Below are 24,076 nucleotides of genomic sequence, written 5' to 3' on the forward strand. Positions count from 1 at the left end.
TATTTATTTCAGTTTATAGTCACTGATTAGAAAGGCACTTTTGATTTTGGCAATTGAAGTATTGAGGGCATACACATGCTCAGAGTTTCGAAGTCAGTCTACATCTCTGTCTCACTGGATTGTACTTAGTTGTAACCTGAACTATCATTTTCACCTTTTTAAATTGAATCAGAGAACTTGTTTTAATCAATTTCAGTTTTGATTACTAGGTCAGAATATGATTCTCTCCCTTAAAATATTTAAGGTTGCTATATATTTTCAGCAACGGAAGTAATCCTATGGAAAAAAATATTTCCATGAGCAGATGGCTTTTGATATATCAAGGTTTTGCCATTTGTTTTAGTGCTTAAAATAAACATTATTTATAAGACCACTTACATTTTGATGTTACTTAATGAGGAATATGCATCATTGATTTGACTAGCTTAAGAGGTCATTTAGAACTTGCCCGTTAACAAGCTGTAATCTGCTGAGCACACAATGACTTTGTTTAAAATTATCTGTTCAGTGCTGATCAATGACAATAATTGTTTTGTACCAATCACTGTTGAAACTTGCTAATTACTTTGAAGGGCATATACACTTGTCTCTTTTTTTCCAGAATTTTTTAAACATTCACCTTGGAATTAAAAAGAAATATAGTCATATGACATCATACTTCCATATAAAAGCAAACATTTAGAACTTTCACATTGAAAATATGAACATCATCAGAAGCTTTGTGTACAATGTTCTTTTCCAAAAAGATTAGTCTTCAGTTTTGTGATCTCTGACATACACTATTAGGGAAACAGAAATCTAGCATATAATAATTCGAGACATAATGCAGTTTTTCTTACTTAGGTTTCCGTCAGTTGAAATCAGTGAGGTCATTCTGAACAGAAAGTGATGTAAATAAAGGTAGAATGCGTCAGTGAATTGGTACACTGAGCCCATTGGAGATAATTATAGTTTTATACAATTTGAGTCTTTTGTCTTTCAGTTTGAGTTTTGATCCTTTAACCCAGAAATTTCCAGTTCTGCATTTATAACTGTGAGGTGAAGACTGTCAGAAGGAGTTTCAAAGGGACCATAATCCTGCATTAATGAGCACACAGCTATACGGGAGCCAAGTTGCTCTTGTTGAGAAATTTTGAGGCCAAACAGAAAAACAAAGTTAAGATCCTTATTCACATGCAAAGGATTTTGTTTAATCCCAGATCTCTGAAGGCATACTCATTCTTTGCTCTTTCTCTATGCCTTTTTAACCCGATAAGCTTTTGTATGAGAAAGTGGGGTTGCAAAGAGTATGAAATTTACTGTCACCTAGTGCAAAGAAGCATGTCTAGTGCTTCACCTTTCTTGTTCTCATGCTCAGATGCTCACATAACTATTATTTATTCATTTTATAACAAGGTCTAGAGGTCCAAACACTTTTTATTCAAAAAAACCCAAACAACCAATCACACATAGGTAAAAGAAGATACCATCTTTTTAAATTAGTTTTGAGTCTTATATGAGAAGAGAGGAAAATACATGGTGATGAAAAAAAGAGAAATAGAGGAGTGTACTAACACTAAAACTTAATAACCTCTTAGTCCTAATAGCTTTAGTGCATCATTTTATTTTCTTGGTGACACATCACTCCAAGACTTATTGAAAGTTTCCGTGTGATACTTACTCTCTTACTAAATCTCACATAAAGAGATAATCACAACTATACCACAAAGGGCCATCAGTTGAGACTGAATGCCAGTTTTTACTTTAAAGAATAGTGTTTTGGCCTTTGTGATTGCAAAATGATACCAAAGACAAAGTATGAAAATATGCAACCCTGCCTTAGTTACTCGTCTTATAGGTGGCTCCAGTCTGTTACTGTTTTCAGCTCAGAAAACACCAGGAGAGGGAAAAATTGCAATAACTTTTGTCAGTTATCACAATGGTACAAAATTAGACTGCAATGGAACTGGAAGGAGTAAAGAGATTTTTGCGTATTAGTGAAAAGCACTCCCAAGACTTGATGATACAGACTCTGAAGTCACTGGGTGCAAAGGCTGATTGATAGCATGGGCAACAGGAAGGTTTTTTTCCTTGCCTTCTTCCTGGATCTAACACAACAGAACATGATGCTGTTTTTTCCTTTTTTTTTTTACATGCTTCGTTGGAATAAGAGATAGGTTAAGAAAAAAAACACCACCACAAACACATGGATTGCGCTCCACTTACCAAGTCATGCCTTGGTTCTGGAAAGAGAAGGGTTGGTGTAACGGAAAAAAAAAGAAAAACATTCCCTGCAGATACACTGAAGAGTTTAAATTCTTGAAAAGTCTAGTAGCCAGAAGTCCACAGGATAAGGAGAGCTCTTGTCAAATTACAGTATTCTTCTCTTTAATGCACTTAGTGAACGGGAGTAGGTTCCCACCTTGGAGTTGCTTCTGGATTGTAAGACCTCAATCTTCTGGCTTTTTTAATGTGGATTCTGCGTTTCAGCTGTTATGTCTCTTAAGTTTTCAAAGCTGTAAAGGTCAGAGAGATGGAAGTTGGAGCGGGAGTGAAGGTAATGCAGACTAGAAGATAGAAATTGGGAGAGTAATTTAGAAATATATTGAGTTAAAAAAAGGAGACAAAATGCAGGGAAGGAAGTAAAGAACATTTTGCAGGAAGATAAGTTCAAGAATGGAAGAATGTAAAGAAAGAGGAAATAGACACTGAGAACAGAGGAAAAGATCGTTAATCTGTTTTTCAGATGTATTGATCTAGAATACACTGACCTCTTTACGGGAAAGAAAATGAGGAGTGGGAGCAGCCCTAAACACGACTGAATAGAGCGCGTTACGTCTTCCAACTGTACATGTCATGGCATAGGGATAAATATGGCTAACTAAATGGCAGTACTGAAAATTTTTCACCTAATTAATACTTGCTTTCCCTTTCCACAAAACAGATAGCCAGTAAACCTGTAATCATTTCGGAAATGTCATGATTAGAATTTTTAAGTATCAGAGAAGATTTAAAGTGTTCTGTTGAAATAAATTTTGGGGGAAAGTCAGGCTAGACTAAATTGGTTTTTTTTCCTCTCTTCTTCTTTTTTTTTTTTAAACTGATGCTTCTTACAATGTACCAAGATATGAATCCTTTCTGGTGGAGGATGCTACCTAATTTCTATCCTTGATACAACTTTAGGACTAGCTACAGATAAAGAGATTTCCTTTTCCAGTTTAAACTTTATCTGTTATGCAGGAGGAATAGTATTTTCTGAGAAGATTAAAATTAAATTCCAACAAATGGACATGCATCATCTTACATTGGAGATGAAAGAACTGCAATTTATAAATGATGTTTCCAGAAAGCCTGATTCATTGAGTTACTGGGAAGGCTTCTATTCAGTTTAGATTATATCCAGAGCACAAAGGTGAGAGTGTAGCAGAAGATATTCATGAGGTGGTGACTCGGTAGGGAATGCATGTTGTACCTGAGAAAAAGCACCACTTATGTTGTTTGTTTTTTTCCCATTCTTACATAGAGCAATGCCACTGGCGGTAGCTGACCCTTCTTTTCGTTATCACACCCCAATATAAACAGTGGTTTAAAACTTAATTTTTTTTTTTAATGTTGGTGTTTAATTGTAAATTCATATCACCATTTAACTACAATATGTTATGTCCTACCCTCATTTTCTTCACTGAAACATATTCGCGCTTTTACTTGGTATCACTTTTATGGAAACCAGATGACTTGGGAAATACAACAGATATTTGATATGCATACAAACTTTCGATTTGAAATACACTAAGCAAATATTTATTTCCTCTAGATTCAGAAAAGATGGAGAGGCTATTATGTTCGGAAATATATCCATAATTATTATGCACTGAAGAAATACCTGGAAGCCATTTCTGTGAATAACGAGATTGTCAGGTAAAGATAAAAATCCCATGTGTTAAAGCATTCATTTCCTCTTCTCTTATTTGTAAAAAGTTTATGGCATTAATTAAACTGTTTATTTGAGTGTAAGTTCCCCTCCATTCTCAAATATATATATATCTCAGTCATCATTCTCTTTATCCTAAGCCTGTGCATGTTGCACCACATTCTGTTCTCATTTACACTGTTATGAATTCAGAATACTTTCTTTGAGTTAATTAGATGTACTCTGAGTTTATACAAGTTTAATAAAACTAAATTTTGCTCTTCACCTATGCTCAGAACTCATAGATTATTGTGCCCTAAATACAGTTTGTTGAACTAGATTACTTTTTTCCTAGTATACACAAGCTAAAAAAAAATTTTCATAATTTGTTTTCAAAATTGATTATTGACAATGAATGAAAGTGCAGATTTGGATCTAAGTTACATGCATGAACCATACTATGAATATTAATTGTGAAAGATACTGGTGTGGATATAGTGAAGCAGATTCTTTTCATAGTTACAGAAGAGATTCATTTGCCTATTAATTTTCTGGCTGGAACTGTTGTTGCTGTATGTTCCTACTGTAATTCTCCTATGTGCCCTTTGTCTTTCTCTGTACTTAAGTTGAAAGCTCTCTAAAATAGGGGCAATTATTTCCCTCTAGCACATGTGATGTCCTGATCCATGACTTTTTTTTCAGATAACAGTGGAAATAAACAGACAAAATACTGGGTGACCATGATCATTACTTTCTCATTGTGAGTGAAAGGTGTTGGACAAAATCCATCCAGTTTTTGCAGTTCAGAAAGCCTGAGACAAATCTTTGCTTTCTGAAGCATAGAAATATAAGCGAGTTTAGTGATTAAGTATTTCTGGAAGTCTTATCTACATTGCATGGCAAAGACAATTCAGCCAGAAGACTGTTACAGAAAACAGCATATGCAAATTATCTATGAAAAAAAGAATTATCCAACTTCTTTGGATGCTGCTTATTAATTTATATTATTTTTCCACAGTTATAGCTGATGCTACATCCTCTTTGTCATAGCATTATAACTTGTGCATTACATTGTTACACATAATGAAGCATGTTGATAACCACCTACCTCTGCTCTCTCTTTACTATTCATTTGAACATATTCTATGTAGAAAGTTAGATCATAACTCAGCAAAACCAGACTTAAAAATTCTGTCATCTCTTCAGCTGTACCTTTTTACTCCAAAATCCTTGAAATATGTTCTATTCTTGAAAAGGTAGAATCCTAGGAAGACTAGACCAAATCTTGGAAAGTAAATGAAGCCATAACTTTCTGGTTTAAAATGAGTATAACTGGATGAACTGCAGAGACACAACCTGCTTCTTTGTTCATAATAGTTCTATCACTCTTCTCCATTCTCTGCTTAAACCTGGAACAAGGCTCACAACTTGTCGGTTAGATTGACCTTTGATGTGTGTGAACAAAACAAGATAGCAAGTGCTATTCCTCACAGATTGATTGGAACTTTGTATTTTGTATTTTATTTCCCCCACATTTTATATACACCCACAATAGCTGTCTGCTGGGTACATCTAACTTTGGAGGATGACAAAATATTTGTCTTTCAGTGCTTTGACATGTTCATCAAATTCCCTAGTATTTGTTCCAGGTCATTAAAAACCATAAAGCCTACGCATTGGGTAGGTATTTTAATCAAGAAATACTTTTGTTCTGTTTTTCTTTAACAGGTAAGGTGAGCAGTATGGCTTCAGGTACATCAAAATATGTCACAGTTGGTCTGTGTGAGCTCTTGCCTGGCAACTAATATATTGATATTCTACTAATTCAAATTCTGTCTTCTGGAGTTCACAGAAATATATGTCTTTCAGGTTAAAAAAGTCCATCTTTTGCGTTAAAAAAAGTTAAAATGAATTTTTGAGTGGATTTGGTCAAATGGATTTTATCATTTCAGTTTTAAAAATGCATCAGTTCTCAAGTGCAATCAAGAATCACTGCAGAAATCTCTTTACTGAGGTACATTTGAAAACTAATATGTATATTATCTTCAACATTCTTCTTATGAAATCTAACAGATGTTTAGTGAAGATCAGGTGTAGGCCCTCAGCCAAACAGATTTTTCCTGTCATTGGACTAAGTTGCTGCCAACTACTTTGGTCCCAAGGTGGCCCACTATGTTTCGTACGAGGAATACTGAACAAGCTGGAGGAGAGATTCTCTGCATATTTCCATTAGCCGTCACATCAAATATGGAAGAGTATAACCTCATTGTTCATAAACGTTTTTGTGTATATAAAATTATTGCAATTGTTCATTGTAAAAAACAGTAAGAATTGTCTGAAATTGAAGGAATGCTGGGCTTTATTCCAGCATCAGCATTACGGAAATTTACATGTTGGTGGGCAGAGCAATTAATATACTTGTGTACTCAGATTAGGCTAGCTTGGAGTGTCTCACATCTCCAGAACACCACAAAAAAACATAACATGATACATGAAGAAATGCATTTTTTCTTATTTGTCTTATAGCTATATTTGTTAGAATATATGTATTAGTGCAGTGTCAGTGCTAGTAAAGAACCAAGTTTCTCAACAAATAGCAATAGAACCACAGTAAAACAGAGACTAGTTTTAAGAACTCCAGACTGGTAAACCTACCCCCACCCCAGCAAAGAAAAAAAAAAATGAAAAAGAAAAAGAAAAAAACAACAAAAAACTAACAACATACATACTAGAAGTTTATAATTTCAAAAGTTTGCTTAAATTGTATTATTTCTGGAATTACAATGTAATTTTAAACTGAACTACTATGTATGGTTCTCAGTCTTACCTTCTAGAATAATGCTGACAGAATTTTTGTTTATCAACAACTGCCTGAAATCACATTGCAAGTCCTTCTGAGATACATTTTTACCTCTTGGTTTCCAGAACCAAGGATTGTGCTTAATTTTCTCATCTTTCGTTAAGGAGGAGCCTGTATCAAATTGCCACTCACATGTTTCTAAGAGAAACTTCAGAGGAAGTTGCCATGAAACTTTCGACATTCTGTTAGTTTCTTATAAAAGTATCTTATAAGAGTTATTGAACAAAGTTTGTTTCCTTCTCTCTCCTCCTGCACCCTATTTTTTTTAAAATACAAGACGTTTGCCTTACTAAAGGGGGTTTCTCAACTAGTAGCCACATCTTTACCATTCAGCTTTAATACAAGCCGTCCTTATTTAATAGCTGCCCTCATTTAGTAGCCAGACCTTTATAATTTGTCTTTACTGTGAAAACCCCAGGAGAAAGTAAACTTAATAGAAGCTGCCCCAGTTTAAAGCCATAGAGAGATGTAATTAAGTTTACCAGAAATTGATTTAACAGAAATTGACCTAAAATATAATTAAATAATAATAGTCATATTATGTGTGAGTTTCCACTCACTTAACAAACTGCTTATCCTAACTTAAGGCACTGTTTTTGTATGAATTGGAAATAATTGTCTGCTTTAGCTCCCAGACTGGCTAAAGAGTGTGTGGGTTTTCCTCCAGCATTCCCATTACTTCCTGCTGCTACTGAACCTTTAGGTGTGATGGCTGCTGCTGTCCCCAGTAAAGTCCCTAGTAGTTAAGTTGAGAAGTGATTCAAAGAATCGCTTGACAGATGGCAACAGAATGAATTTGAACCCTGCACTCTGTCTACATAAAGACATACTCAGATTTTTCTTGACATTTACACAGTTTAGCCTCAGTGTAATGGTGAAATGGGTTCATTACTCCTGAATTCTGTTTTTCCTGCAATATTTAGGAAGTTCTAAACCTAAAGTAGGAAAGTTCTAAAGCAGGAAAGTTCTAAAGTAGCAAGCCTGTTCTTAAATATTTATTTTACAAAATTTTACTATTTAGATTTTAGTAATGATCTTTATCTACAGTATCCATTTGTATTTAAATAAATACCAATGCATACTGTATTCTATCTGAATATGGATTAGGTGGGCAGTTGCATGTCTAAACACATGCATTAAAATAAATTCCATTCCTTCTCAGTGAAGTTAGTGTATTTAGTTCTAAGGCAAAACACCTTGTTTTGAAACATTCTTAAAGCTGCATTTAACATCTCGTAGAGCTGGCAAAATGATTACAAGGGGAAATATGCCAAAAACAATTAGCATAGGCTATAACTCCATATGATGCATTAGAATTTTGTTTTATGTGAAACAGTTTCAAATCTGTGATAAGCAAATGGACATCACTTCACATAAATTAGCATGCTGGTGCCATTATATCAGAAGAATTTATGGAAGATGTCACTTGCCCAACAGTGTGATTAACTTGCAGTTCTTTGACTAAGGTTATCTGTGCACTGGCCTTTAAACTACAGTAAAGCAACTTTGCTACATGTCAGGTGTGCAACTAGAGATAAGATTTTGGGATGTAGTGTTCCATTTACTGATGAATGGCACCATTTAAATTTTTCCCTAGGCACAGAACTCAGTAAGATAGCAGTATGAGAAAACTAAAAAAAAGTGGCAATGTACTGGCATTAGGATTCTTGTGTAATCAAGACAGGTAGTTTAGCTTTCTTGGCTATTGAGTAAACACTGGCTTAAAGGTAGCAAATTAAGACCAGAGTCCAGCTTTAGCAAGCATCATAGTGTATGTAAACAGTGTTATGATTATAAACTGTGAATTTCACACACTTAGAGGATTGGCACCAAATTCTCCTTTCCATTGTTGTTGGCTTTAGTAGTGAAAAATCTTTGAGAGTGACCCTGAAGTGTGTGACTTTCATGCAAGTTTGACTAGCTGTTCTATCAGTGGATTTAGTATCACTGTCATCATTAAAGCTTTTTGGTCTTCAAGAAATGTCGGGGAAACAGATAATGCAAAGTGATAAAAAAATCACTTCCTTGGCAATATGTATATTCACAAATCCTTTGTGCAGTGAAATACAGTACTGTTACATGTTGCTGGTGATCTGATTCAATATTTATCTTTTCTGCAAATATGCCTGAGCATGTAGTACTGAAAAAAGTAAGAGTATCTTGCTGATTCTTGATTATTAGAGCATTACTAAGGTCTATTTACTTTTAACATGGCGAGGACTTTTCTTCTTAAAACTTTAAGGTGTTGCTATTTTACATGAAGTGGGCTTGAAATAAATCATCTGTTGTCATAGTAATATGAGGAGAACTTGCTCAGCCTCCATCTGTCTGTTCCTTTCTGATAAAGATAAGTCCAGGCGCTGGCCATTTTCTCAAGTGTCAAAGTATTTTGAAGAATGTATATATTGTCTTATAATTCAATTAAAATGTTCCTCCTCATTGACTGCAGAAGCAATTGATTCTCTAGTCCGTTTTCAATTAGTGCCGAAGCTTTCAGACAGCTCCTTGGAATTCTTGCAACAATAAAAAACTCATTTTTGCAATGTTGTCTTTCACTTGATGTTTAATTAACTAATTTATCTTCAACCCATCTTCTTTTCCTTGTCTTCAAAGATATCTAGAGGAAATACATTACGCTTTTTAACTTATTTACCTGTAATTAGAATTTTCTGAATGTAAACTTATCCTGTCAGCTTTCTTTGGGAGCCATAGAAATAAAGACAAGTGCCAAATATAATTTCTTTTATTTAAATATTCATTTTGAGTGGTAGGGCACATAATTTTATGCCTTTTCCAGAGGATTTTAGGTATAACTGTTAGATCTTGTAGGAAACATAGAACTGTAAGGATCCCAGAGTGCTTCCATAGTTACAAACCCGATGTTGTTAGGACGAATAAGATATAAAACATGAGTTATTTTATTCTTCTCTGTGATTTGTCCTAGTTTCCATTCAGGAATATTAAGATGCTCATATTAACCTAAGCGAGAGTTAGATCAGAGAAAAAACTTTAAAATAATACATTTTAAAGAGACTTGCATCTGGTTAAAATATTCTCTGCAGTTATGTATTTTGTCATGGTTGTTCCTTCTTAAACACGTTGTTCATAAATCCAACTTTCTTCACAGATTCTGAGCATAAATAAACTCTTTGACAAGTCAGTCCGCCTTTAGGTCTTCTCTTTGCCTACCTTTATGCATATTAACACAGTTTCATTTACATAGATGCTTTTATACAGCGTATATGCTTATATACCTATAGGCTTTTCATAATGCATTTTGCAAAACAAGACTTTTTAAATGGACTTCTTGTCTTTCTAGTTTGATTATGGAATTGAAATGAACTGGCTAAAGCTATAGCACAGGCAAGACCCTGTTTTAACTCTGTAGGAAAGCACTTTCTGAATGCATTGAGGTTAAGATAGGAACCATCATGATTATACAGTAAGCTGAATTTCCAATGCAGATTCAGCTAGATGTACCTCATGTGCCTTATTCTATTCATAGCTCTCTTAAGCAAGTGGTGAAAGCAGCCTTACCATGCTTTTAGCCAGTTCTGTGTAATCTAGATCAAGTTTTGCAGATAAACATGAATAACATAAGTAAGATAAGTAACTAGTTAGATTGTGGTCTTTAAAAATATGAAGACTGTATTTGGTCATGTATTTTTGTATGACACTGGGCACGTCATTAGGAGTAACAAATTAAACCAAGCTTTATTTGATTTGTATCTATAGGAAAATTTTTAATGTGCATGTATAGGAAGAAATTTGAGATCCTTGCATTCACTCACTGGACCAAATATTCTGTGGTGTAGCTGATTACTTTTGGTGGGGGTAGAATAAAACAGGTGTAACCACATAGTATTGTAGGATAACAATAGTTTTATACCTGTGAACTTTGAAGCCACTGTAGTGCCTGGATAGATTTTTTTTTTTTGAAATAGGTCTGTTTGAATTACTGACAGCTCATAAAACATTTTCTGTGGACAATGACTGACTAATCTTTGCATTTTGTATTGTCTTATATAGACAGACTTCACAGTCTTATATTTTGTCTGAAGTAGGTTCTTCACTGTAAAATAAGTAGAAAAGGGAAGAGGTACAGTTTCATTAAGCTCTAACATATCATTGACTGTCAGGTAGGTCTTGTTATGCTGTCCATCCTCATTTAACTATCCCACAAGATCTCTTAATGAAGTTAAGCCCCAAGTTCACTCCAGTAATTCTGTGGCAAGAGTTTGTGCAATGTAACAATTCATCACTTGTCAGGAAGGCACTTTTAGTTTGTACATTTAATAAGGGCATCCTCTAGCTTGGTTAATTAGAAGTGAACAGTTTGCATATTTACTAAATGCGGAGTGTCATTGCCACCACGGCCTATTGCCTACATGAATTATTTCTCTATCTGCAATAAACAGCTGGGTAATTATTACTGCCATAATCAGATAAATTCCCTCTGTAAGGCTTTTCTTACATGGCAATTCTTTGAACTCATCCAAAGCTGAACAAAATTTATGAACTCCAGCAGCTAGGCCACTTTTTCATAGTGTGGTGTCCCTGTTCCCTATTTCAAGGACAAGTAGAGTATCATAAATATTGTGTAAATTAGGAGGATAAATATGATTACCTAAAGATTACATATTAATAAACTTGATTTTCAAAATATAATTTTCAGGTTGTAACTGATTAAATTATAGGAGTTCTGGTTTTATCTAATTGTAGAGACATGACAGGCCATCTATATACAGGGTATACTAGGTTATCAGGGAAGAGCTCTACCACTTAAAGACTGAAGACTCATGAAAAAGTATATAAATGTTTTTCATGTACCTTCTGGAGAACTAGTCATTTCAGCTGTTTAGGTCATTAGAAGCATGACAAATTTTATGTGCCATTTACTCACCTCACTTAAAGCAGTTCTTTTGTCATTAAAACAAGGTGATGGTTCTTTTTGGTGTGCAATTTTCAGTTTAATAATGAAGCATAAAATTTAAATGCATGAATTTATGTGTTACATTAGAAAATTAGATATTTCTTTTATTTATAAAAGCAATTTGTATACAAATGATTATGTAACTAAGCTTTCTCTATGCTTTCCAAATATTCCAGCTCTTGTGGGAGTGTACCTACAGACACATCAGCGAATTCTTAATTTACACACGTAGCTTTTCCAGAACGTGCTGGAATGTAGCTTATTTTTGAGCTCTCCAAAGAAACAAAAGAAAATCAAAAGACATGTGTCATTTCTTTTTTAATTAACACACAACAGTCCATTTGATTTAACACAAGTTTATTTTTATCATAATGTAAAATACTGTGTCTGAGTGGAACTAGAAAATTGCCATTAGCTGCTCACGTACTTCATAACTCCTTATTAAATAAGTAGTATACCTCACAATTTAAAAAAATGCTCAGAGATAGCAGGAATATTAAGGAAGTCTGAACTAAGTAAGGTGTTCAGCACCGTGTTACCTAATGGAAGGCTTTTGAGGCTACACGGCCTTCCTCATTTGCCATTTATGTGCAAGAAACAAAGACTACTGTGGTGAAGACCTTTTAAAAGAGCCGCATCACAGTTGTGTTTTATTATTAGAAGTGTGGCATCTGTGCATTGCATTTTTGCAAGTTCATGATCTGATTTTTGGCTGAGGATGTGAAGGGTTATTGATCTTTCTTTGATATTTCAGATTTTTTTATGGTGGAAAATTATGGTCCTTCCCTTTATATTGGTATATACTATAATATTCCATAAATAGGGATTGCATAGAATTGTGCAAGATGCAAGCAGTATACAGTCTCTCATACTCACTTTTTTGTTGTTGTTTTAAAAGAAGAATATGTGAAATGGAAAAAAAAAAGATTTAAAAAAATTACTAGTCTTGTTTAATATTTTTTGGATTTTCTAGATCATTATAAATAGATCCTTCTGTTATCTAACAAGAGCTGGCTCTTTTAAGTACTCACTCAGAGGAGAAAATGGAAAAACTAATTGTCTTCTATTTTTACAGTCTGGAACTGTGATGAGAAACAACAAAAAAAGTGGTTTTTTTTTTTGTTCTAGTGATGCTCAAAATAATGTTATTCTGAATCAGATGCTCTAATCTAACTTCAGATGTATCATCAGTATGATATCTATCAGTAACAAATTTATGACAATATCCATAAAAAGCCTATTAATCTTTGTCTGAACAATGTAGTCTTGATTTAAGAATATCAAAAGATAGAAAATATCCTTTTTATTCTACTCTAGGAGTTAATTATCTTTGGTGTTCAAATTATGTCCCATATTTCCCCATTGAAATATTTTCATTTTACATTTGAACCATTTCTTCTTCTTATATCCTCCTCTACTAGACTGAAAACTCCTTTAATATTCGGAATCCATATGTTAATCTAGCCACTTTTTAGTATTCTTTGTGCTAAACATTAACAATGGAGGTCATTGCAAGATGTTGTCTCTCTGCCTAAAATAATTTCTGTGACATTTTTGATCAGGCTTTCAAATGTCCTTTAAAATACTATCAGCATCAGAGTATAGGAAATTAAAAAAATAATATTTTTCTGATGTATTGTCAGCTTGTGCATTAATTTATATACCTTGTCATCACAGTATCATAAAAGAGCTTTTTCATCATTATGAATGCTACTCAGAACACTCCCTTTAAAAGCCATAGTTCCTCGTAATGTGAGCATGATTTTTTCTAAGCTGTGGGAAACTTTTACTTACTATCATTCCCCTTTCAAATTCTTCAAACTCTTCACCTTGTAGGGATAATTACATGAATCAATTAAGTTGTTTATCCTTGATAGTGAAGCGAAATCCCAGTATTTTACCTTGAACTTCGTAGTTCCTACTGCCTTCAAACCAAATCAACACAACAAAGTATTTAAAAAAGACAACATTTTCCACCTCTTTTCTCCAAGTAAGCTATTCTTTTCTTGTCAGATTAACTAGCTGTTTGCAAGATGTTTACAGCTTCATCTAACAAACTATTTTGATCTTTCAGCTGCATGGCACTCAAAATGATGCAGCACTTATTAGCCTGCTTGAACTTGGTGGTGGGAGGCCTCACCACCATCTAGCATTGTGTTTAGTTAGTCATGAAGGGATCTAGTACTCAGATCAGAAAATTATGTGCTTAGGTATAGACAACAGAACAAACAAATAGGTTTAGACAACAAAGGTATAGACAATAGAACTCAACAAATGTTGAGTGTACTCTTCAGCCATGAATAATTGGATGCCTAAATATATAATTAAATGTAGTCTGGTTTATATGGTAGAACCCGCATTTCAGAGAATAGACTTTAGTTCTGAAGGTAATTTCTTGGATACCATACTAAAAGATGCCTGACTCTTTTGGGTGTTGATTACTTCAAAGTTTTGAAGACACTAAGAGATAACGTTTCCTAGCACTCTGAAAATTGGGATCTAGTTGATAATTTCCGTTTGGTAATTAGCCATTGCTGCGAAATCACATACTTACAAATAGCACTGCAGTATTTAAAAAATGTGTCAGATCTCTCCCAAAATAATTGCATTTGCTATATAAAAAAATACTAATTTGCTGTATCTTTCATAATGTTTTATGCTTCGTTAAAAATGACATCATGGATGCCCAAGTGGTAACATTGTTCCATGAATATGGAACTTGAGAAAACCATCAGGTACTGTGAAAATCACTATGAAGTTGTGAGATTTGGCATTACTGCTCTGCTATATGTAAAGGTTCAACACATAAAAGCTCTCCCTGCCTTGCCATTGTAAAACCTGTTTAATGTGAACAAAGTGTAACATTTTATTTGCAAACATATGTAGACTTTTATATGAAAGCAAGTGAAAAATGTGAGGCAGAGACCTCAGTCAAATTGTTTCATAATACCCTGAGAAAGAAAATGAACTTAGCTGATGACCTTTAGAAGTTACAGCGTCATATTTGCTTTCTAGATCACATAATGTTGAATATTGTAAATGTTGCCAAGTACCATGTATTAAAGTAAAAGGAATACAGATATGTCTACATTGTCCTGCACTGCAGCAGAGAGATAACAGTTAGCTTAAATGAGTTCATTCTAGTACTGGGAACAGCTTAACTGTAGCAAAACACAGCAATGTGCTTTCCTCTAGTTATTACTGCGCAGATGGTAGCACATATAGTCTTCTGGGAATTGCAGTGCCAAAAGATAACAGATACTTTCACATGACATTCACTAGAAAACTTTCAATGATATTTGGCTGTGGTTAGACATCCTCTTTTATATGTTGCTGGAAAAATTAAGAACATGACTGCTCTCTTAGTAGCTTAGCTCTGACACTGTGCTAGAAATGACCACTGCTGCGAAACTGCTGTCAGAATAACTTGTGTTAGGGCTCTGTTATCCATTTTGGGCCAGATCAGCTTTGTTACCCCCAAATATTAACTTCACTGTTTAAGTTAATCAATCAGGCTGATTTTCCATGAAGGGGTCAATAGCAAACAGACATGGAGTGAAAATATTTTTCCTGTCATGGTTAGCTATATTAGTATAGACTTCAGGGTAAATAAAGTTGAACCAGTATTCTTGGATCCAGTTCCTCATCCAATAGAAGCTTCAGTGTTGTAGTTACTCTTATGCCACATCCATAACGGATGGGTTTTACAGTTTAATTAAATTAAAATAGTTAAACTAACAAAGAATCATCATTTAAATCATACCTTTTGCAAAAATTCTTTTTAACTTCACAACATTTTGTGCTGCCAATGAGTATGAAGTAAATTCAGCTTATATACACAAGGAAAAAACATTTGGACTGTTAAGTTTGCATGTTTCCAGAAAATGGAATAATTTGAAAAGATTATGTATTACCAAAATGTACATTTTAAATAGGTGTGAGGAAAAATTCTGTATGAGTTATTATTGAAACCTTGATTAGAAGACTTTGTATAATGGATTAGGGAAAACACTCCCTTCTTAGTTTTAAACTGGCTCTGCAATCAGTATTTTGAAAAGTTGTTGCACTCTCTTGAGTAACTGTGCAGCAGTGGAAATTGGAAGGGTAAGAAGGATACATCAGTCTGTTCTTCCCTATCGTCTGGTACATGCTGTGTCCTGATCTCCTGATCTGCACAAGGTATTCATTCACTGTGTGCCCTTCACCGCTATGTTCATCACATTTCCTACATAGTGTATTGATCACATTGTGGACCCTGACAGTTGAACTGGTATGTCACTTAATTCCATTGGCAGTGTACACTACGCGATTAAGGAAAGATGGGCAGAGTGTGTTCTACTATGCACAAATTATAATGAGAATTTAAGGTGTTATGAATTTCTTTCTGTAAAATTAATGTTAATAGAAACTATAGGGTGCTTTTGTGTACCTACACATTAGTTTTATTTTAATTTTTTTCATACTAAGGAGTCATATTAGTTTCCTGTTCACTGAACTGCAATGACAGCGCAGTACCATTCCTCCAGATTTTGAAGACAGTGTCATGATGAAGCTGTCAAATGGATTGATGTAAACATTCGCATTTAAAATTAGCAAGAATTTTGGACACCCATTTTTGGTAGGTCTCCTAGGCAGTAAGACACTTCATACCACTAATAACTGACTGCCTCTTTGAGCATCTGTTTCACTGCAACTTGAGAAAACGTTTTGATCAAGGGATTCTGTCAGGATACACACAGGAATATACATCATGGTAGAGAGGAATAAGGGGGTTAAAGAGTGGCTTTATTCTGCTCAGTAAATCTGAACAGTTCATTCAAAAAGTCAGAAAAAGTTTGAGGATGATCAAGCTGTCTGATTGTACATACCTAACATAAGTATGTAGTATGTGTGTTCTGTTAAAACTTTGACTTTAAAGTACAGAGCGCTCTAAACTATTTTTGCTTTCTAGGCTAGTCTATACATGTATTTAATTTTTCCCAAATACAATAGATTAAGTCAAATGACATTATCATGGCAGGTCATATTCCATTCTCACCTACACCAACATAACGTGAAATCAAGTGGCATGGAGTCGTGTACCAAAAATATTGTCCCACTGATTTAATTTTCATTTCCATATTCTGTATTTGAGCAGGGAGGATGATATATAGTCAGGAAGGTAAAATCGATTTAGGTTATCTCCTTTTATGCTAAGGTTGCCTACTGCCTATGTTTCAGGAATTTTATGATTTGGGGTCTGATTTTCTCAGATGCCCTTTACTTTAGTTAATATTATAATTGTATGGTTATCTGGTCAAGGGACCACAGAATGCCAGTGAAAAGGCAAACAGAATGCAATAGTTTGATAACTAGGTCAGTGTGAATTTGTAAAATGATGCAGTTCTATGCAGAATTATTAAAATCTGTATATTGCTGAAATCATCACTTGGAGACCTTTCCAAAAGTGTCAGGAACAATATTATATATGTATTTTTAACCTTTATACAGACAGCAGGAGCACTGTCAACCGAATTTGCATCTCATAGCTGGAACCAACACCACTGCCTACTGCATAATGAAGTATCAGAATAACAATAAGTTACCTTGTCATATGAAAATGTTTTATTTTCAAACTATATAAAGCAAATAATTTTATCATTAAAAAATGATCAATAACTACTCCACAGATTTGTTACACAAGATAATTTTTAATTGTGGGCTTTGAGCACATATGTTGATAACCCTATGCCTATTTTCAATTACACGAAACATTCCCTATGACAAGGAAAACACACTTTGTGTTACCCTGTATATTCACTTTTTTAACGAAAGAATGCATCCTAAAGTTGCACTAATAAACATTGATATTCTTCCAATTTGTTGAACAGTTTTCACGTCATGATAAGACACTACATTTGTCAAAACTTACACATATTTCCTCTACAAAGATATTCCAAAATACGGAGAGATGTGGGAGAAACTCTGAATGAACTAAGCTTGTATGGGAAGCTGGGTTTGTATGAAGATGCAGTAGATGCTGTGAATATACTGAGATATCCTTTAAGATAATGAAAAGATTATGTGCTAAAAAATTACCTGTTTTTTCAGTATATAACAGTTTAAAAAGCAGTACTATTCCATCTATGAGCCATGCAACGTATCATTTATAAAAATAGAACAAGATTATTAAATAACTTAAAACTTGTTTTGCAATTGCAGAACTCTTTTTCTTCCCAAAATTTTAACGAAGCTTTAAAAACACAGGCCAATTTGCCCATATTCAATTCTCCCACTTCACACTGAACCATGAAATGTTCATCCTGAAGCAAATTTGATCTAGAGTCCACAGAGTATTGTGCATCATAGCTAGTACTCATAATATCATATAACACCAAGAGAAGATTGCTTACTATTACTCGATGAACCTAAGATATGCATGAACAAAGAGAAGGCTGGAAGTAAGTGTAATAGTTTAATCCAAAGATTATTTAATTTCAACGAAATTTCAGTTGACTTTAATGGAATTTGGATTTATTTTGTCTGGGAAGGCGTACATGTAAAACGTCACAAGCATGAAACTTCTCAAGGAACCCATTTACACATAAGCTATCTGGAAGTCTAACTGTATTTGGAAGTATAAATTTGTCTTTAGTATCACTTATGCTTATACATATTTTTCTGTATGGCAACAGTGAAACCCCTTGCACCATGCATAAAGTGTTAGTATTAATCTACTAATGTGTGAAATAGTGTATTCATATCCAACTACTTTTAGATTCTCTGCTTTTGCTCCTATTCAAATTCTTGAAAGTATAGTATAAGAGATGAAAGTTTCAGGTTCAAATAGCTTTAGAATAAATCTGTATTTATGCTAAAACATCTATGCTTTCCAGTCAAGCAATGTTTGGACTACTGCATACCCCTTATTTTGTACTACCACTCAGGAGAGGATCATCTTGGGAGCTATTATCCCTGAGACAGAATTGTCTGCATGTTCTGTACAACTGTTCAGAGCAGTATAATGCACAATAGAAATATTTTAGCACAACTGACAAAAAGTATAGGCTGCAAAAGTATGTTCAAAATTATTTGTAACTGCTTAAAAAAACTCAAGCTTTTAAAAGGATTATGGTACAGCATTAGTGAGGACGTGTGATAATCAGGAACGATCATGATGATTTGGATCATAGTACTGTCTAAAAAGATCATGAATTACATTGAACATCAAGAAGTATTTTAGACTTCATTTAATTTCAGCAAATAATGATTATTAATCATCCATTCAAAGCGATCTGGTAAATTCAGATTAATGACAATGGGAAACAGTTTGCATCCTATTATCATTACATCTATAATACAAATTTATATTTTTATCATTATTTCGGAGTTTCCATCACTAGTTATGTTCTAAGTAACAAAGCTTCCATATCCACTGTTGGGAAGAAGTACAGGAGTATATAAGAACCTGAATAAACTGTAGTAATATGTTGATAGACATTTCATCAGTTATAGATAGCAGTACTAAAGCTGAATAGAGGACTCGATAATCAAAAAGAAACAGGAAAAATATTAAATATGTAAAACATGGATCATACACTCTGATATTGAAGATAAAGTGGCATAAAATAAAAGAACAAAGTTGATGGTATATGCATTGTCTATTTATTCATTTATGATTGATTGATATAGAATAAAGAGTTTCCAAGTAAAAATGCTTATGTACCTACATGCAGTGACTCTGAAATCTGTACCTTAAGGACAAAGAAAGGTCGCCAATCTCTCCAACTCCTAGTTCTTTGTCAAAAATGGACACAGTTAATGAGGTTTGTTTGGTACAGCACAAATTCTCAGACACAGATAGAGATCCTTTCAATGGAAACAAATTTGTTTGGCTTTACCAGGTTACTTAGCGATTAATAATAGCCTTGAGATGCAGGTCAGAAAGGTCATTGTCCCTGCTTGCCAACACAATCTAAAATGTGCAGCTAGTCCGGCTCTGCAGGCTTTGAGGCCCCAAAATGCTATGCATAAAGTAAAACAGGCTATTTTCCAACTCCTTTTTTCATATTAATAAGCAATTTTCAAGAGAAGGGCGGCAAAATGGGGGCCATGCCACTCTAAGTAATTCATTTATTTTGCAATTTAATCTTATGTTGGAAAAAAATTACACTGCTGCAAAAGCATAGCATGGTGATTTTTAAACGTCAGTGTGCTTCATAAGTAACCTTGTATGAAATATTGTATTAACAGCCCTTAACAGTAAACTGCAACAAAAAATATTTCCAGAGATTGAAACAGACCTATACATCTTTTCTGATCTTTAATTTCCTTTTCACTCTATTTTTTCTTTTACATTTGAAGTAAAACATGTTTAATCGCTTAATATTTTACTTATTTTGGTTGATAAAAACTTGAAAGATAGCAGGAAACAAATAAAAATTATACATTGCAACTTGTATTTAAGAATGTGATTTCATAGTGTTTGTATTTATAAAGCAATTACTGCTCTTTCACATATTTTGAAGAACTAACGTAACAATATGATAATTAAAATATTAAGAATAAATCTGAGTCACAATCTTAAAAACACTTTCAGGAGCAATATGACTTTCCCATGGGACTATTCATATCAGCAAACTTACTCATGTGCATATTTTGACAGGATTTGATCCTTGTCATAAAGTGTCTTATTTGGTACTCTTTGAAATAACTGTGACTGTTAATGTGGACCTCTCTAAATAATCTCTTTTGCTGGAACATTTGAATTATCCAGATATGTGAATAGTAAATCTTTCTTTGCTTTTTGTTTTATCATATACACACATGCTTAAAAAAAAGCAGACTAGAATTTACTCACTTAATTAACTTTTAAACAATCTAAATGCCTGACTGAATATGCTTGGTGTCTTTGGCACACAGGTTAATTTGAACTAGCCATTTCTTAATAACAAAAATAAAAAATGTTAATCAAACTAACCTTTTTTAACTGGGTCAAAAAAAAAATCCATACATGTGCACTGTGCACAATAGCACAGAAGTTTGTTTCTTATAGAACATTAATTCACTCTATTGCTTGCATAACTTATGGCAAGCCTGGCTCTATGAAAAAAAAACACTAAGGAGGAAATCTACGCCCATTTTCTGTTAAAGTTTTCCTCTAAACATTCAGTTAAAATAATAAGTTTTCTTCATTCTTTGAGAGCTGGTATTAGGTACCGTTCCTTATTTCTTTTATGAACAATTTTCTATGACCTATTGAATACAGTGACTCACCCATTTAGATGACACTGTGTATTTGCAAACCTCTGTCATGCAGTGACTCATGAGGTAGTTACGTTCTTGTTTGTTGTGGTGGCCTGTACTATTGCTGTCATATCAGAGTAGAAAGTGACCTGTGCAAGAAGCCTAATGCTATGGAAAATCCTCTTAAGGACATTGCATGCATAAAGGGTTTAGATGCAGTTCTTCTCTATGCCTACATTCTCAACTTTACAAAAGGCTCAAGGATCTAGGAGTGAATGTCGACTCTCATCCTGTGTCTACTATCCTCTCACATTCCATAAGATCTCCCCTGTTTGCAGATCAGAAGGAGGTGTTGCAAGGCACCAGCTGAAACATAAGTGGACAACTTATATTTTGAAACCATTTAAAGGAAAATCACTAAATTATAATAACTTCTGCTTAGGGAAATTCAAACTAAAATTGATTCTAAAAGACAAAAAAAAAGGACATCTATGAGTGCTATTTTATCAAGCTACAAAAATACTTAGGTTGACATATTCTTCAAAAGAGTAAGCAATATGAACTAATATACTGTTTATAGTTTTTATCATTTTAAGCCTATTTCTTCAGTTATATCCATGTAGAATCCTGCTGCTGTGGATCTGAATGAACAGTAATTTTGCATTCCAGTGGTGTGGGTACACTGCTAATACATAATAGCAGAACACTGTGAAGATATAGAAAGGGTTAAAGTAAAATAAAACACTAGCACCTCTTTCATTGTTGTAATATAATTAGCAGACTTATTTTATTACAGGATTGAACTCCAAGAGTACACAGAAATGAAGGAAAATGAAGAGAAAAGGAAAGACTTAGAAAAGAAAGAAAAGGAAAAGAAATACCAAGCCCGAAAGATGCATTACCTCCTTAGCACTGAACAGGTTGGTATACCTGTCCCTGACAGCTCATGCAAACCACTTGGGCCCCCAGCCTGACAGAGATAAACTAGCAGGCTGAATGGGACATGACTTGTTGAAAAGATATCACAAAGACACTACTTCGAGTTCAATTTAGTGCATTTCTATAGGCAAGAGCAGGTACCATGACTATTCCGTGACAGCAGCTTCATAGAGGCAGCATCAGCAGTGCTGGCAGAAAGAGTCCAAGTCAGCAGTTTGATCTGCCACTGTGATAACACAACATGAAGGGCATAACCTCGCTTTAAAAACTCATTTTGACTGGCTTATTGTTGTGTTGTCGCACTTGTCAAGAACTAACAAGTTATTAAGCTGAGAAGGGATTTCATTTTTTTCCTTTTTTTAATTGAACTAATGCTTGGATTGGTGCTGTGTTCTGCTTGTTTTTAGGATAGATTGTAAATGCAGGTTTTTGGCTAAAGCTTTTCTTAGAACTGCCTGAATCAGCTTATTTAGCATGATTGTTTTCACATAGAAATGCCTCATAAATTTTAAATATTTACTGATTAATTTGTTTTGTATTGATAAAAGTGGTATATTTTTTCAAGCTTTCTTATGCAAGCTTCTTTACAGACAGGTGAATATGGCAGTAGATATATCTTATACAAAATTGATGAGATGATTGGTAAACTTGTGGGTTTGCCTTTTTTTAGTCATCTTTTGTGAACTTTTGTGGGAAAAAAAAAAAAAAGAAAAAGATTTTATGTCCATAAATGTTTGGTGACTCGTTGTTCTTCATATGAATAAGGAATTCATGTGCAATCAGGGTATGCTAGTATTAACTAAGTGCTCACTTTTCATAGGTTGTTAGTTATACTCTGTGTGTAAAAACTGTTAATCCTAAAGAATGCAGGAAAAATACCATGACACTTAGTGACAGAACATTTAATCTTTCCCTCTGTTTGGGAATCATTTGTGAACTATCTAATAAATAAAAATATAGTTTAATTAACTGGATATCAGTTATGAAAACTCAATTTGTAAATAAAATCTTATTAGCAAAAAAATAGCATAGTAAAAAATAGCATTAAAAGTTTTCTGAGTGGCTTTTAAACAGGGGAGCTAGTTAATAACTGAAATTAGCTCACAATAATTGATTTGTCCAAATGTAGATCTAGAACATTAAGAATAATCTGCACGGTGTTTTTATACTGTTTTAAACTGTAGAAAATTGGGAAATTCTTGTTTTGAACAGAACAGCTTATGTAAACAAATGCAAGAACATTTCCTGGAGTACAAAAATTGTCTGGTTAGAGACATTGTATGACCTGTGGTCTAAAAAGATTTTAGCAAAGTTAGTTCACTTCTGATGATACTGGCTTAGCAAACTGTAATACATTCTTAGGAAATGGCAAGTAGTGCCTTATTTCAGCCATCCTCATGGAGGACTGCTGATAGTGAGGAGTAGTAACTATTACTTTCTGATTAATCTGGGTTTCTAATTTTATAGATTTAAAATTTAGCTAGCAGTGTTTTCAGAATAAAAATATGCTTGATTTTGCTTGCTGAATGGTTTGTGAATACTGGGACTCGGAGCCCACAGAATTTTTCGTTTATCACAGAACTGTGCTACAAGAACCGTCTTCTTTTGCAGGTAGTATTTCAAAACATGAATGAGTGTAAATCAATGCAACACCTACAGTCAACCTGAAAACCAGCAAACATGTACATGAAGTAAACTACTTCATGCAATCAAAGTCTGTATTCCACAATTGCACATAGTTATAGAATTTGGTATTGTGGTAAGATACAGGGCAAATTATTTCAGTGCAGAATTTACTGATATGATGCTCTGTGTCTGACATTTTAGTCTCTATGTGCTTGGTCTTCTGATTGACTACAGCTGTGTCTTGCTGTCTTCAAAGGATAGGTAATTGGCTTACTAAGCAAGGTTCATTCATGTCTTGGTAGAAACAGGCAGCAAAATTCAACACTTTTGAGTGCATTAAGGAAAAAGTACAATTTGTAAGCAGGGGACATAAGAAATAAAAAGAGGAGGTTGGTGAACTGGACTTACTGTAGAGTCATATATCAACCAAAGTCCAGTAAGTTGTACAAATGGTCTGCTAAAGTTTGCTACAACCTCCTCCTCTTCCTGCCATGCACAACGAGGTGTAATGATGGAGCTGAGCTACCTCATGCATCAAGGCTGCAGATGTTCAGGCAGGTTATACAGACGGTGTTGCAAAATCTGTATTTGCAATAATTGTTTC

The 24,076-nt window shown here is 34.1% G+C and overlaps 1 protein-coding gene across 1 annotated transcript in view; it reads left to right on the forward strand.

Moving 5' to 3' along the window:
• The window catches only part of LOC104168825 (spermatogenesis-associated protein 17-like), a gene marked incomplete at its 5' end in the record, with an annotated part of 32,920 nt that extends 11,039 nt beyond the window's left edge, over positions 1–21,881 (forward strand). Inside the window, 2 exons of the mRNA XM_009709917.1 lie at positions 3,794–3,897; positions 21,704–21,881. Of these exons, the coding sequence (XP_009708219.1) occupies positions 3,794–3,897; positions 21,704–21,881 (282 nt within the window). The remainder of the gene's footprint in view (positions 1–3,793; positions 3,898–21,703) is intronic.
• Between the last annotated feature and the right edge of the window lie 2,195 nt (positions 21,882–24,076).

The sequence above is a fragment of the Cariama cristata genome, unplaced genomic scaffold, assembly GCF_000690535.1.
Source record: "Cariama cristata isolate BGI_N322 unplaced genomic scaffold, ASM69053v1 scaffold810, whole genome shotgun sequence".
NCBI lineage: Eukaryota > Metazoa > Chordata > Aves > Cariamiformes > Cariamidae > Cariama > Cariama cristata.